At 40.0% G+C, this 16,422-nt stretch overlaps 1 protein-coding gene across 3 annotated transcripts; it reads right to left on the reverse strand.

Annotated features, from left to right (window-relative positions):
* Nucleotides 1–390: 390 nt before the first annotated feature.
* LOC140943394 (uncharacterized) lies at nucleotides 391–16,389 on the reverse strand. 3 transcript variants are annotated; one of them, XM_073392476.1, is made up of 12 exons: nucleotides 16,196–16,389; nucleotides 15,263–15,535; nucleotides 11,957–12,171; nucleotides 10,857–11,081; nucleotides 10,649–10,760; nucleotides 10,388–10,470; nucleotides 9,058–9,230; nucleotides 8,343–8,468; nucleotides 7,616–7,840; nucleotides 5,238–7,289; nucleotides 4,458–4,616; nucleotides 391–3,761 (listed from the first exon to the last, which is right to left on the reverse strand). In XM_073392476.1, exons 1-12 carry the CDS (start codon nucleotides 16,276–16,278, stop codon nucleotides 3,633–3,635), a joined length of 3,855 nt encoding a protein of 1,284 aa, XP_073248577.1. In that variant the 5' UTR covers nucleotides 16,279–16,389; the 3' UTR covers nucleotides 391–3,632. The 3 variants fall into 3 exon arrangements, with proteins under 3 accessions (XP_073248577.1, XP_073248591.1, XP_073248584.1); XM_073392490.1 differs by lacking the exon at nucleotides 16,196–16,389 and adding an exon at nucleotides 13,099–13,132 and having other exon boundaries at nucleotides 15,263–15,355; XM_073392483.1 differs by lacking the exons at nucleotides 15,263–15,535; nucleotides 16,196–16,389 and adding an exon at nucleotides 13,099–13,385.
* Nucleotides 16,390–16,422: the final 33 nt, after the last annotated feature.

Raw genomic sequence — 16,422 nt, forward strand, 5'->3', positions numbered from 1 at the left:
TATTTTATGGTTGCTAAAATACTTTCCTTACCAGTTTTAGTGTTTTGTTGTATAATCGTTTATCCTATCATGGTTCAAAGTGAAGTGGGCACTTTGACCAGCTGCTTAAATTAAAATCTCATTTCCCTAGTTTACTTATTAGCAACCGAGTCTTCATCCTCAGAGACCCAGGGGCAGTCAGTTGGGCCGGGTTAACAGGTGCGACGAAAGGTTTGAAAACTTTAGTCGCGCCTTTTCTCCCGGCCCGACCAACCGCCCCTGGGTCTCCGAGGATGCAGAGTCTTTGAATGCTTTATTCAAAGACAAACAAACAAACCAGACAAGAAGCAGAATTAATTTAGTCAGCCTTTAAGTGAGACAGGACAAGGAAAATAGTAAGAGAAGCACATCCAGCTTTATATGATGTTCTTTTTTTATTACCAATACTAATTTGGATAATAAATTAATAAACCCGCAAGAAGGGGCCCGCAAATTTACGTCTATTCTACAAACAAGATAATTATACTCTCATTTTCTAACGGGATCTAAACCGTTTAATGCACAGCATCAGTTTTGACATTCAAGAAAAATAAAAAACAGCCATTACTAGAACGATGTAATCCAATACAAAATGTCTATGTAATTACACTAAAGTCAAACCCCTTGAAGTGACCGCCCCAAAATTCCAAGATTTACTCCTTAAAGCCCTAATATCAAAATTCAAATTCCCATTTGCTGTCCCTATATGTTTCCTATAAAAGTAGTAACAAGAAGTTGTTGAAGTATAAACTCATTGTATCTTGTGTGATCATCGCCTTAATTCTCACCACCAATCTATTATAAAAAGCATTGATATCACAAGGAGAATTTTGATACTGATCACTATTTGGGCTTAAAGGGTTAATGGTCATTTGCAGGAGGTGGTGCTTTGTGAGAATCAAACCACATGAGCTCTCTTTGAAGAGGAGTTCAGAACGTTTTCGCCTTTGGAAAAAAATTTCTAAACGTTGGTACACTTAAAGGGACAAGTTGCAGTAATATGTGAACCCATGTGTATTGGAGAATTTGTGTGAAAATCTTTGTCTCTGCAGCAAGTTACACAAATTCAGTCTGATTTGATTTTTCGCGACTTGCTGCTGTGACAAAATTCTGTTGCAGAGACAGATTTGCACAAAAATTCTCTGGTACACACGAAGTGATTTGTCACTGCAACATGTCGCCCTAACATTTTGCTGCAAGCAGTCAAGTCACTTGTGCACAAGGGGTGATCTGTTGCCACAACGTTTTGCTGTAACTTGTCACCTAGTGTGTACCAACCTCTTACAAGAGGTTAAAAGCAATGGAAATTCCAAAACTGTAACTCCAAATAGTAGTCGCGGTCGCCAACAGGAGATGGTCATTTACAAGAGTTCCCAAAAACATTTTGGCATTTTGGATAGGTGATTGCTTATGGGGGGTCGTCACACATGGAGGTTTGACTTTTTCATGTTTTGAAGACATTTAAGTTTAGGCTCCTCTGCTGTACCCCTTTTTGTAATATCCTGTCTCTATTCTCTTATCTGTTCTCTTCACGCTGGAAAAAATCCATGGATAGGTCTTCTGAATTTTAGTTGGTTACCATCAGTTGGTCATGTGACCAATTAACATGAACACTTGACAATACGGCTTTACGTATAACTTTTGAAAATGAAATGAGCAAGTTTCAATACGCCTTTACCATTCATCATGTTTGAAATGAGTGGGAATCTGGGTATTATTTGCATCCACAAAATTTCTCGCGATTGTTTAAAGATACAGAGTGCAGGTATCCGAACATGGCAGACTACAAAATGGCTTTGCTCCACACAAGAATAAAAGTTTCAGAAATGTACCAAACTTTCACCATTACAGAATTCCCAAAAACCCTTAAACACCAGGCATATCTTCTTCAATCAAATTACCTTGAGAGTCTTTTCCAGGTGGTTCAGTACTGTCCAGTTCATTTTTGCTGCCTTCCAAATGATTCCTTGAGCCTTTGCACTCACATAATCATGCCAGATCACCACTCATTTAGGACATGGTAAATTGACAAGTTATTGACAAATAAATGTTCTTATCATGCAGGTCCAAGTCGTTCAAACATTAGATAGTGCTATCCATCAGATAAATCACTATCCAGTGAATAAGTATTAGGGAAGCCAATTATTACATTATCCGCGGGTAGAGATTTATCCAGTGTATGGTGCTATCCACCTCGAACAACTGGGGGCCTGATTTTTTTACTATGTCTTGGTCCATGTTGTTTCCTTTAAGCGAGCCCAACTATTTAAGCTCCCATGCAGAAAGGAGAAAAAGAAGTTAATAAACCAGGCCCCGGTTGTTCAAATGGTGGATAGTGCTATCCACTGGATAAATCACTATCCAACGGATAAGCATCAGGGAAAGCAAATTATTGTCATTATTATACATTGTAGTCACCATCTGTCTTCTCATTGGCTAAAAGCCTACAGTTAATTCTGGGAAACAGCGCAACCTACAGATTATTCACTAATCTGTACCTACAGATTAGTGAATAATCTGTAGGTTGCGTGCGCAATGCATGATTTCCAAGAGCAATGTCAAGTGCACGGACAGCAATGTCCAGTTCGCGGACAGCGAAGTAAGAATGGCTTCTATAATAAAAAAATAAGAATTGCTTGTATAATAAAACAATATTAGATTCGGTTATTGTGATATCCGGAATTATCAAGGTCTCGGTTAGTGTTATCAGCCAAAGCCGAACACTTACCTCGACCTTGATTATTCCGTATATCACAAAAACCTCATCCAATAATTGTTTATTATTGCATTATCCACTGGATAGTGCTATCCACCTTCAAACAACTGGGCCTAGCAAGATAACCTCTTGGAAATACTCCACATGGGAACCCTGCGCATGCGAGATTGAAAAAAATTTCCCTGACATACGGTTGAATGGAACTCGGCCATCAAGCTGGATCAGAATACACTGAAGACAGCCAAACTGTTGATTTATATTAAATCCAGCCATCTACAGGTTCTGACAAAAGAAATTTTATGTTCAGCCTTGGGCTATTGTTTATATATTTAAGGATCCCTGTGTGAAACCCATAACAATGGCATTGTTTATACAAATAAAATTTAAAAACATACTATGTAAGGGCTAACAAAATAATTATTATTTCTATTCAATTTAACTGCACACAGCATTTATAATATTATTATTGAATGTTCTAGCTGCCAAACTTGCTCCACCATGAAAGGTTGAGTACACAATATTTGCGAGCAACTTGTCCAACCTTGGTTCACTGAGTTATGTGTGGACATATCCATGACCTCAAGCATTCTGTCAACAAAATGTCATTGTACTTCTACTTCTAGGATTGATGTTTTGTGATCTAAATGACAGATCTTCTTCACCAAGACTTCATCTCAGTGTCAAACCTTGCGAGGTTCTTGACTATTCCAAGTAGATTTGCAGATCAGAATGAAGCACCATTCAGCTTTTATTCTAGTTCTACTGATTGTCAACTTCAGCACTCTGAAGTCTCAATTTACAACTACTGCTACTTCATCATTCCCCTTCAGGTTCTTGCGCTGAAGTTTCAATTTACAACTATTGCTACGTCATCATTCCTCTTCAGGTTCTAGTTCTTCTACACTGATGCCACCACTACCATAAGGTGTCCACTGTCAGCTGCACTGTCTAGGAGATCTGGAGAAACTCGTGCCAAGTGCTCCTGGGCAAAATCACACGGTGGGAAGATATGAAGCACATAGCTTGGCTGTGTGGAGAAACAAACAATGGCATGAACAAGAAATATCACTCATAAAAGTACCTCCTTTTTTGTGCAGTTTGGCCCCAGTGATATAAGAAAGTAAAAATAACAAGTGCATGCATAATAGTAGAGCTTATCCTGGTTTCTCTGCACAAAGGTCACCTTCCCTCTGGATGGGATATTGTAGTGGAAGGTCAGTTTATTGAGATGCCAAGTGACTGGGAAAATATTCCCTATAACAAGGCTTCATTATATCTGGGTTCTTTCAATGTATATTTTACTGTTACTGGGTACAAGAATATTGTTCACTGTACTGATGACTTTGTCATGATTATCTAGTCCCATCCAATACTGCCGCATTCTTAAGGACTCTAAGGATCATCAAACAAACCTTATGTACTCTCTCATGCCATGAAAACGTTTTAAGTCCCAGTAATAAAATGTATTTCACAGACTGCATTGAGTTGGCGATCAGTGCGATTAGTACGGATCAACACACCATATAATTTTACCTCATCACTTATGAAAATTAGTTCATACAAAAGCTGCTATCAAAATTCATGCACTCAATTTTTTTTTTCATCTCACCCTGATATGGCCCTGTATGAGTAAAAACAGAGCCCATTGCCTATTCATTTTACCTGTCTGACATAAAAAGAAATGAAATATCTATAAGTTTGCATAAACATCTTAGTTTATTACCTGAGTGCTCCCTGGCCTAGCAACATTGATGATCCCGGCAGCCTGTTTCTGCTGCAAGTAGTTTATAAAACCACTCTTCAATGCACGTGTCTGTGCATGAACATCAAGAGGATCTCTACCACATGGCAGTGCCAGCAACAAACAGTGATCCTTGTCAGACTGTTGAAAGAATCAGCACAAAATACTTAGTTAAGTAAATTATGGCATCAAGCTATGTAGTCTGCTTTTTTTTTCCCATGAAAACTTACAAATATTGATGCATATTAAGAACCTGTGGCAAAAAAACTAATCCCAATCATCCATGGAAAGGAAGCAACTAAATGTTGTATAATTAACGCTTAAATGAAATGTATAACTGGTCCCAGGGCTCAAAATAATGGCCAGCCAACAGACAATGTCTGGTCAGTAGGGAGATTTGACCTGCCCGAAACTTCACTCGTTGGTCATGTTGACCAGTCACCCATGCACTCTACTCACTATAAATCTTAGATAATCTCAAAATACAATCACATCTACAATAGAAAATTACACAGAGATAAGTTAACTTTTTTTCCCAATATTTCGACCAGTCAGAGACAAGATTTGACTGAGCAAAACTTTCTTTGGTCTTTCATGTCTGGCCACTGTCCGAAAATAATTTTCAGCCCTGGTTCCCTGCAGTCAATAAGGCGTTTTTCCAACTCTATAACAAACTAACACTGCTGCAGCCTGCTGTGTAATACAAAGACTAAGTGCTGTCCCAAAAAAGAGAATAGACTGTCTAGACAGGTTAGCACCTACCTGCATTCTGCGGATGACCCCCTCCAGCTGAGATGGCTCCAGTCTCATTCTCTGGGCGATCCGGATTGGTGGCGGCACACTTCCTATGCCATTAGCAGGTGCCTGGGGTAATGAAACCTCAGCCAAGTGACCATTACCGGCCAGGTAATGCATCTGGACTGCAGCAGAATCATTCTTTAGCGCTAGCAAGCCTTGCCATACTACTGGATACCGCCTCAGCAGGTCTAGGAGGGTGTCTGTGTTGGACGGTTGTGGGATGGGTGGCGTGCTGTTATACTCTGAGTGTGGAGGAGGAGGAGGGGGTACTGCCGCCTGTGGAGATGCCATGGCTGGTAGAGGAGCTGAGCCCATGGGAACACTGGGTGAATGAACTGCCAAAGGTGGAGTACCAACGCTTCCTAAAGGAGGACCTGCGACTGCAGGGTTTAGAGTTATACCAACTGGTGGGATCGGACTGAGTGTGGCAGGAGAAGCTCCCACAGGAACACCACGGTTTGCATCATAAACTTGTGACTCATAATGACCAGGTGCTGGAGCAACATCATAAGGAGGTCGGATTACTTGAGTGTTATGCCCATCCGATTGAGGGGGAACCACTCTTGGTAGCACATCCACCTGGGGAGGGAAGGCTTCTCCGGCCTCACGGGGAGGGGGTGGGGGTGGCGGAGGAGGAGGTGATTCACTGTTGGATGTGCGTCGTCGTTTTGGTTTCGTAACATCTTTATTCTCCCAGTCTCTTCTTCTCTCGTCTCTGTGTGTTTTATTACGGGGTGAACGACCACCTGCCTCTCGAGACATTTCTCTATCTTCTTTGGGCAATCGTTCATCGGCAGAATGACGTCTGGGTTTCTCTTTCAGATCAGCTTGATCAAGCCTACTACTCTCAGGTGCAGAGTGGATATCTCTTTTTTCAAGTCTCTGTAAGTCAGCATCAGAATGAGCTCTCTGTTTAATCCCCGATGCTGTCAAGTCACCCCCACCACGAATAGAAACTTCCTCTAACCTAGCAGCTTTTTCTTCTACCTCCCTTTCTTCTTCCTCTTCACTCAGCGAGAAAATCCGTTTGTGTCGCTTACGCTTCTCCTTTTTCTCCTTCTTTTTACTGATCTTAGTGGGTGGAGGAGGTGATGCAGGAGCCGGCATTTCATCACTGGGTTCTTGAGCTGGAAATTCTTCACTCTTAGTGCCATTGTTTTCCAAATGCTCCCTGTCAACTTCATGCTCCCCATCTTTACTCTTCACTGCAAGCTTAGTATCTGCAACTCTTTCTTTCTTCTTCTTATGATCAAAAACTCTCTTTTCATTGGCATCCTCTCCTGCACTGGGCATCTCTTTCTCCTCCACTCGCTCATCCTCAGGAGAAGGTGAACGAGGTCTTCTCTTCTTCTTCTCTTTCCTCTTAGCACCTTTCTCATCCTGCCCAACGTCACGGCTAGGGGGCTTACCATGAATTGAGGCTCGGTCTTCATCCACACTGTAACGCTCACGATCGTGTTCTTCAGGAAAATCCGGCGGTCGAGGTTCTTTGCGATCACGGGAATCTTCATATGAACCTGAACTGCTCCTGTCATCCCGCCAGCCCTCATGACCCTCAGGAAAATACCTCTCACTGCCACTGTAGCTTGCCTCCTCTCTATGAGTATCACGATCACGCCCACCTCTATCATGTCTGTGCCGACCTTGTTCTTTCTCTCTTTCTCTTTGCCGACTATAGTTATAATCACGAAGCTCTTGATCATAATCATCACCTGACTCATACCCTCCGCCCTCATAAGGCCCTCGGTAACGGGAAGAACCTCTCTGCTGGTAGCCCTCTCTGTTATCGGCGTAGTCATACTCTCCCCTGTGCCACGGACGGTGGTTTGACATGTCACGTCTCATGCTGCCACGACCTCCCCTTCCTCTATCCCAGCGGTTATCATAATACCCACCCCCTCGGCCACGCGACCTTGGGGAGGAAGGTTCATATCTCCGGCTGCTACCATCTGAGGAACCAGTGCGCTGTAATGCATCAAAGAATAGTTGCCGACTGTCACGGCTGACAAATTCAACCTGTGCAAAGAGAGGTAAGGAATGAATGAATGAACTTCACTGAGAATATAATGACAGAAACAGCTGCAAAGTTCTGTTCAATAAACCTTTCAAACTGTTTCAAAATTAAATGTGTAATGTGTATAAAACTCAGTGTTTAAAGTGGCAATCAATCAAAAGCCACTGATTATGCACCATTATGTGAAGAAAGAAGTCCTGAAATGTGACATTCAAAATGTTTTAAATACTCTCCCTGTGAACTTTTTCTCACAGATGTGAGTCATGTGTACATATGTAGCACATCGTTAGAAATAACAGGGTTCCTGCTCAGAGCTATGCTTGCTTACCCTGACACGCCGTCCAAACATAGTTCTTCCCTTCATCTCTCCCTGTGCAATGCTAGCAGACTCCACGCTATCAAAACTGACCAAGGCTTGTTCCCTGGGGCGATTCACCACAACTCTGGTAACACGTCCGTATCGTCCAAAATGTCGCTCTATCTGCTGCTCACTCAATCCACCCACCCCTCCGACCCAGATGGTGTTGATGGGCGATACTTTGCCAAAACCAACCTGAACATAAAATATAATAATCTTACCAAGACAATACAAGATTTCAGGGACTCTCTATAACCAGAAACCCACAAGAAAACTGGATGTTCACTTTACACAGAGCCATCATTAACTTTTCTTTGATAAGACAAGTTATGGGGTACCAAGAAAGCTGTGTGAACCTGCTGCAATACATGCTCACAGATGCACACATGCCTCAGGTTTACCACACTGCAAGGGGTTATGTATCCAACTCTTTAGGAACAGAAGTGTGAGTTCTTTCACATTCTGCAAGATTAATATCAACACTAGTACTGTAAGAGGTGGCTGGCAGTTTCTCATCCTTGCCAGAGAAGACCAGAATGTCTAACAATGTGTGGATGTCAAAACAAAGTCAGCACATTTCTGTCAGTGAATTTTAGATCCTGAGTTGAGTATTAGAATAACATACCTATCACTCGGAAGTCTGTTACCTCAAATAACCCGGTGCTAGAAAATTGTGGTCTTAAATGCAGATGCATACCTTGACTCTGTTGCGTCCCACAAACTCTCTGTCCATTCTCCTTCGAGCCTGAATAGCACTGCTCAGTTCAACAAACTGGATGAATGCATATGGATTATTACCAGTTTGTTTCTTGATATCAACATCCTGCCATTAAGGAAAGTATGTTATTTCTGAGCCAGAACACAAATAAGCCTTACAAACAGTGTGATCCCAACCATAATACTACAAAGTAGCATGTAAGACAATATTTTTGCAGACAGAACAACACAGTTGTCATTAACAGAACTCAAAAACTCTGACTTTTCACTAACCGCCAAACAATCATTTTCACTGACCTTTAATTAGTATAGGTAATAGCATGATTTGTAGTGAAATTTGGCATAAATACAACAAGTGATATTTCGAAATTGTTATACATAAATTTGAGACAATTTTGAAATATCACGAGTGGTATTTATACCAAATATCATGTGCAAATCATGCTATTATTAATTTTGTTTATGCTACTACCTGCAAAGGCCTTGTAATTTTCAGATGTAGGTATTCAAATTAAGCTGAAATACCACTGCTTTAAGCCAATCAAATTGCAGAAATTTCTCTTGTAGTAGTAGAAAGCAACTTATACTAAAAAACAATCCATGTTTGCCCTTGAATTTCATGTTCTTCATAACCCAATACAAAAAAACCATAATAGGAAACTATTCTGAGTTGAAACTACCTCATGGAAACTTACCACAATCTCTCCATATCGCTCAAAAGCATCCTTAAGATCAGAAAATGTTGTTGTCTTTTCAATATTTCCTACAAAGAGAGTTCTTGTGCAACCTGGATCAAAGTCATCATCGATCATGGATCCTGCATGTGAACGGTGACGATGACGGTGGTCACTGGAATCATATCGATCATCTACAGGAAAAAGCCAAAACACTCTTACCACTGTTATCATCAGGGCTAGATAAAAAAAAGCGATTCCAGTTTGTCCTTTGGCAAGCAACTCTTGCATTTTGAATGCCTGGGATCACTTCTTGTTACATGTAGTTTTAGTTAACCTATTAAGCCCCAACATTCACATACAAATTCTCCAAACTGGTCTCTATACATTTTCTATGAAGAATAAGTTGAGAGAATTTGATAAAAGATCAAACCATTTTCCCTCAAGTGATTATTTTATTAATTCTCACAACCTGTTCTCTTGGTTGTGTATGGATACTGTTAGGAGAAAATAGAGTTTACGATTTCATATATGGATGACTTGCCTGGCCCCTTGCCCATAAGCAGGGGTTTGGCAACTGGGTTTGACACCCAGGCAAAGAATAAATTATTGAAAAGGCTCTTTTTTGAAATTCTACCATTGCAGAGATAAGTTTTCCAACATTCTGAAGGTGCAGACAATGTCTTATAACTACCAAAAATGATAACTTTTCTGGACAATTTGATCATGATTTGATACCAATATCCACCACACAAATTAGTTCATAATCTTATTGAGACATTCTAGACGGTCTTTTATGGCGTACAGCTCTTTTCACAACGCATTATGGGGCAATTCTTGTTTTAGCATGTAACAAATGAGGAGATTTCAAGCCGAGTGTGATAAAGTCAAAATTTGACGATAAAGTATGTTTTACATTTGAGAAGACTCATCAAGAAAAGGGCACAATTGTGTAATTTACTTAACACAGGTTTTTGATCGTTTCTTGTATTAAAAACAAAAAGGTCTTTGAGAAGTTAAGCAGCCGGGCAAAGTCACATTCACAGCCAGTGCCTGGCCCTTAATGAAACCCCTGCATAAGGCAAGAAAGCTTACAAAGTTACTTTCTCAGCAAGAAAGTCTACTTGTCCCAGACTAACGGATTGGACAATGGTATAACGGAGTTGTAAAAAAAAAAAACGTTTGTGTATTCTTATTCTGGAATACACTCAATCAAACACACCCTGAGTTTTCCTTGGATCTACAATAATGACTATCAACTTCTTCCCTAAACTCTTTAATAAAGGTATTGTCTCTTAAAGCTTGAGCTTTTACTAGTAATAATTTGTTCTAACAGATTATGTTCCCCAACCTTGCCAATACTGTAAATCCATTTCAGCGCCAAGGAACATCTTTCCCTGACATACTTGTAGTCCTCGCTCTGCATCTTCAGGTCTGACAAAATTACAACAAAGAAAAAAAATTAAAAACTTCTACAACCTTTCTTGACTCAATGATTAAGAGGTAAAAAAAAAGCTTGATAGCCCCAATTCTAGATCTTTGGCATTGGAAGCTGGATCCTGAAATTTATTCCATGGGTGTATGGATTAAAATAAAGTTGAATTCTCAGCACCTTCTGAAGTGTATGATGGCATATCTGCTAGATCCTTGTCCATTCACGTAAATGCGAGTCACATCCCCATGCTTCTTGAACTCATGATAAAGGCCATCATGAACACTACTATCTACAAATGTAAAGAATAGAAAGCTTCTTTAATTCAAACAAGACAAAGACCAGGTTTAAGGTAACTTCTACCTAATCACACTGTTTCTCGTTATACCTCCTGATCTGATAGAGATATTTCTTAAACAGAGTGCTGAACTTCTGTTTGCCTGAGGAGCATCTGGCACAGAAGCAACCCTGCGGACATTCTCATCCCTGCTGCCTTCCTCACTGCTGCTGCTACCACTGGAGCTAGGTGACTGGCTTCTGCTCTGACTGCTTTCAGTGTCACTCTCACTGCCACTGGAGTGATCTGCAGTGGGTTCTTGATCCCGGTATGCTTCTAAAAAAAGAAAACAATTTACAGTCCAGATCAAATATGACATAGTGGTCTCATGATCATTGATTTAATCAATCATCGGTCAAAGAATATTTAATGTTCACTGATATGGCAATTGGTTCTGGGAAATGTTTAATCACATACCGTGGAATGTTGACAAATAAAATTATCAAAAGTACATATGCAGCATGAAAAGAAAGTCATGTTCCATAGCCCGGGACTAGTAGTAGATAGTGAATTCTGTTCTTAACTTGCCCGACAGGCAAATGAATTTTTTACAAAATTCACATTTACAGAAGAACTGTAATCAATCCTGCTCATCCAAAATTTTTTTCAGGCTAATTAAATTGACTCTCTGGCTACAAGTTAGCTGCAGCTTGCCCCACTGGAAAGCCGTAAAACTGACTTTCTCTGCACCCTGATATGTAGTGAAATGTCTTTTCAATGGACAGTAATGTTGTTTGATTGCCCACTTTCCTTTCCTGGAAACTAGACATGTTTAGTTAGTTAAGAATAACTGAAGCTAAAAAATGGACCTACCCACCCTCTCACCCAAAAAATGGACCTCCTCTCTCCATCCCCAAAATAGTACTGTAACATATAGGTGGCATTGAAATTGGAGGTTTTGAAGAGTTGGGAGGCTACTGGCTGGAGCACACTGTTTTAGGACAGATCTATGAAGCATACAGCACGCCCGTTAGGGTCATGTAACAGCTGCTCGGAAGAGAAGTCACCAATGGTGCCTAAACCTGACCCCAAACAATACTGAAACAATTGAAAGAATGAAATGTCATTGTTTTCTGAGACCAATCAGGAGAGCAGCTCCTACACAACTGGCCAGTTTTGAAGGACGCGAAACAAAATAACTCAACACATACTTGGCTTGTGACTGCTTCTATGAGGTTCTTGTCCATGGCTATAAGGCTGCTGACGTCGATCTCTACTGCTACTGCTAAGAGGTCTTGCCCTGTTAGTACTGCCACCACCACCAGAACTACTGCTTGGCATTCGAGCACTTGTACCTTCTTCATCACTGTAGCCATCTTGATAGTAGGCTTGTGAACGACCACCGTATCTTCCTTCTGGTGTATTGCTGTTGGATACAACATATTAACCCAATATTAGTCTTCTCAGACTTGAGATTGTCATACATTTTCCCAATTCCGTCCTAGAAGATGAATTTGTTTTTAGAACAGATGTTCATTGGAAATAGAGTACGAAAGTGTGACATCATAAAAATGAAATTTCTGAAATTATGGGATTTGTCCGGATATTCTGAAAGAACAATGTCCAAGACGCCTACTTGCCAAAAATGAGCATTTCGGGGCAAATTGTCTCTGAGATCGTAACCCAGTTATGCTTAGAAAACTCCATACAAACCCTTCTAGATTTTTTTGGGTCGACCCAAAAAAAAATTAGGAGGGTTTGCATGGAGTTTTCTGAGTTTAACCGGCTAACCTCTCAGAGACAATTTGTCCCAAAATGCTCATTTTTGGCAGGTAGGTATCAAAGACATTGTTCTTTCAGAATATCCTGACAAATCCCATAATTTCAGAAATTTCATTTTTATGATGTCATCACTTCAGTTCTCTATTATGATCATGTATGACCATATGATGCATATCCTCTGTGATAAGTGCTGCTGATGGTACTGAAACACACACTGCCAGAAAAGAAGGCTCACTGTAGATGTATTTCTACTTGTCACTTCTCTCTAGCCAAAAAATTTCTTTTCTGGTGAGAAGTTACTTTTCGGCTGGGAGGGAGTGAGGATTTGAGAAACATCTGCTTTTACAGGCTAAGCTTGCTGTTGAGCAGGGTTTGAATTTAGAAAACAAAAAAACATTAGGGACTGAATTGCTTCTGAGAGTAAACCTCTTCTGGAAACCTTACAAGTAAACTAATAGAAATTGTTTGGGTTCTTTTACCAGCATAAGACAAGTAAATTTTCAACCCTGAAGGATACAAAAGATCTGGCACAAACTGGTTGAGCATATTTTATTTTTCATACAATACTAACCTGGTTTTTTATAGCCCTAGCACATGTGGCTTGCCTAAGAACAACACATCAACTTCATGAAACGACCCCATCAAAGTATATGCTACACTAAAATCATCCACACTGATCACAATAAATTAATGCATCCTTGGATTACAAAGAACACTAGCAAGATAGCAAGATGACCACACACTTTTCATCAAAAGCTCTGTATTCAAGTTCTTACAAAGAAAACCTCCTACATGACAAATTCCACACAATAATTTTTGGGGTAGTGCCAAGGTTGATGCAACACTCCTCTGGAGAGACTTAATTCTAAAAGGCATCTCATACTCCAAAACACAAGATTGATGGTGTTCACACAGTTGAGGTGAGTCTTCTTCTGATAGATAATGTCGCTGATGATCAAATTTGAATAGAGTACACAAGGTTTGGTGGTGTTAAAATCCAAAAAAATGCCTTTGCAACACATGTGGGAAAACAAATAGCTCGTCTAAAATTTTGATGATTATTCAAATTTTGTTTGCAATGGAAAGAGCATTCACATCAGTATCTTGTAATTTATTCTGACCATTTAGTGTCAAGCTTTCAATCTGATCTCTGACAATAGACTCGCAATGCTCCCGATAATCTTGCAAAATTCTACATCACAAATGTTGTTTCAGGCAATGGGTATGACCAATACTTCTAAGATACTTGAAGTCCATTTCTCACTGTCTTGTGATGAGATGAATGGATAAATCAGCAGCTAATATTTTCATAATTTTCATCAAAGAAAAGTGGAATTGAAAAGAATGCAAACAATCACAGCGGCTACACACGACTTTTGACTTATACAGAAGAGAACTCTGTCCAGTGAAGGTAAAAGTATGAAAAACCTGGAACGCATGTTTTCCTTGAACCATATAAGAGGTCTAACACCACACAATCCTCTGAAACTGTTTTTCTGATCCTTCAAGAGAAATTACTTGTATCATTTTGGAGCAATCTTCTGTTTAAAGCAAGAGAATCCATCCTCACTTCTTCAGAACTTAGAGCCACACAATCCATGACCACTTCTCCTTCACAGCAGATGTTTAGGATAATCTTGATCTGATACTGTAGGATTTGATCCAAAACAGAACTGAGACTATTGAAAACCACACAATTCAAAACTTGTCTCATCCACATAGATAATGTTCTTGTGATTATCTGGGACAATCTTGAATCTAAAACGACATGAACTCTGCCAGACAACCACACAAATGACAAGACTGAAATCCAGTTAACCAATTTTGCATGTCGTCCACATGGTGTGATTTTCTTTTATTTACCAGGGAAAAAAAAAAGAAAAAGCTATCCACAATCCTAACAGACACTGTTGAAAATCCCATGATCCAAAACGGTCTCCTCAATTACATTGAGCTTGCTCTCCTTTTGCTTGGAAAAATCCATTGTAACACCACTGGTTGCCATACCTTGGAAATCCATAATTCTGACCACATTATCTCAATACTCCAACTTAACCTAATATCACAAAACTATCTCTGATAAAACTAACACAAAATGGTGAAGGATGATGATCTGAATTCCATTTTAATTTTGATCACAAAACATTAACCAGAACAACAATAAAACAAAGCTTTACTTTACCTCCTTGCACCCTTTTGTTTGTTACTTTTAGTCATTAACCTCTCCCTATAAAATTTACCAGTTTGGCAACAAGTTGTTGTTGTTGTGTTGGAACGCTAAAAAACTCTTGGTTGCCACAACTTGGGGATCCATTTCTTGCGATTTTCCACATGTTACTCCTTGTTCAGAAAGCCACTTAATCTTGACAAACAACAGAAGCCACAAGTATTTTTAAGGCAACAACGATTCCGTAAGAGTAAAATGAAATCACAGCCATTGAAGACAACATGACTTTCCATCGAAATTCTTTCATTTTCCCAGATGGGATTTTTTTCACACCAAATTCAATGTTGCAAATCCCTCGCTCCAAGTTTTTCTGCTTCTCAAGAGATACGCAAACCGCAAGCAAATATTGTGTGAAATATATACTTACAGGCAGAGACTTAGAGGTAAACTTTCAACTTTGCCAGTTGATAGGCGGATTGCGTGTCTACCTCACGTGACTGCAACACGGAGCAATGCGCTTTCTTATGAAATAGCAATAAGAAGCTCACGAACTTATTCTCTAACTTACCCTTCGGTTCTTCTATCAAAGCGCCGTCTTTGTACAGGAGATCCCGGTGCTGAATTACTCGTAGGACGGGCGGGAGGATCCGCATGAAGCCGTGAAAGATTACTAGGGTTTCCTGGTTCATTGTAATCGGTTCTCATTTCACGATCGCCGATTCTATTAACAGATTCATGCGCTTTCGTAGCGCTGCGAATGTCAACAAAATCCACAAAAGCGGCTCGTCCACCTTCAGCGCTGCGTTTTGGTAGAATTTTGACGCTCTCGACGCGGCCATACCTGCAAACAAAGCGAAGCAAGTCGTTGGTGACGTGTAACACAAACCCTTCCGGGGAAAAAACATGGCAACTTGTGATCACACTTCCACTCAAATTGAACAAATTTAACGAGACGCTTTCCTTTCTGTCAGGTATAAAGTATTTTCTCACAATTCATCTGGCTCTAAAAATATTGATAGTGGACTTAAATTACCACAAAGAAATAAGAAATATATAAAGTTTACAAGTGCCATGATAGAGTAAAGTGAATTTTGATTTTAGCACCGCCGCAGACGGTCGAATGGTAAAATTGACTATAGCGTGTCTTTTTAAGAGAAAAACATGTAATTTTTCAGGATGCATAAAATGCATTCAGAAATTTACTTTGATGAGCAAGTTCAATTTCAACGACTAATCACCATGAACTAAAAAGCGAAACGAAACGTTTTTTAAAGCTTCACGCAACAACGACAGGGAATATTAACCAGTCGAAAACGGAGCAGCGCTTTTTTTCTCTTACATGTGAACTGTCATTAAGAATAAAGTTTCCGTCATAAAGCACTGTTACAATTCCTTAAGTTATTACAAAGGAGGAAAAATAAGTTGCATTAAAAAAATAATAACAAGAATAAATTCCCTGGCTTGAATACAGCGCGCCAAAACTGGTAAGCTAAAACCTTACCGGGCAAAATGCTTGACAATTTCCTCCTCCCGTATGTTTTCCGGTAGGTTTCCGACCCAGAGATGGCGTGTTTCTCGCACCATTTTGTTTGAAGTTCTTCTCCCTTATTTGAATGCAGGTTTCAGAGCGGATTTTCCGCGATAATCATTGGTAAAAAGTGCATTTCGCTGTTAACTTTCGAAACTTTACCGAGGTGGGTAGGTAATTTGGCGATTCGTGCTCGCAAC

Source organism: Porites lutea, chromosome 1 (genome assembly GCF_958299795.1).
Source record: "Porites lutea chromosome 1, jaPorLute2.1, whole genome shotgun sequence".
Lineage (NCBI taxonomy): Eukaryota > Metazoa > Cnidaria > Anthozoa > Scleractinia > Poritidae > Porites > Porites lutea.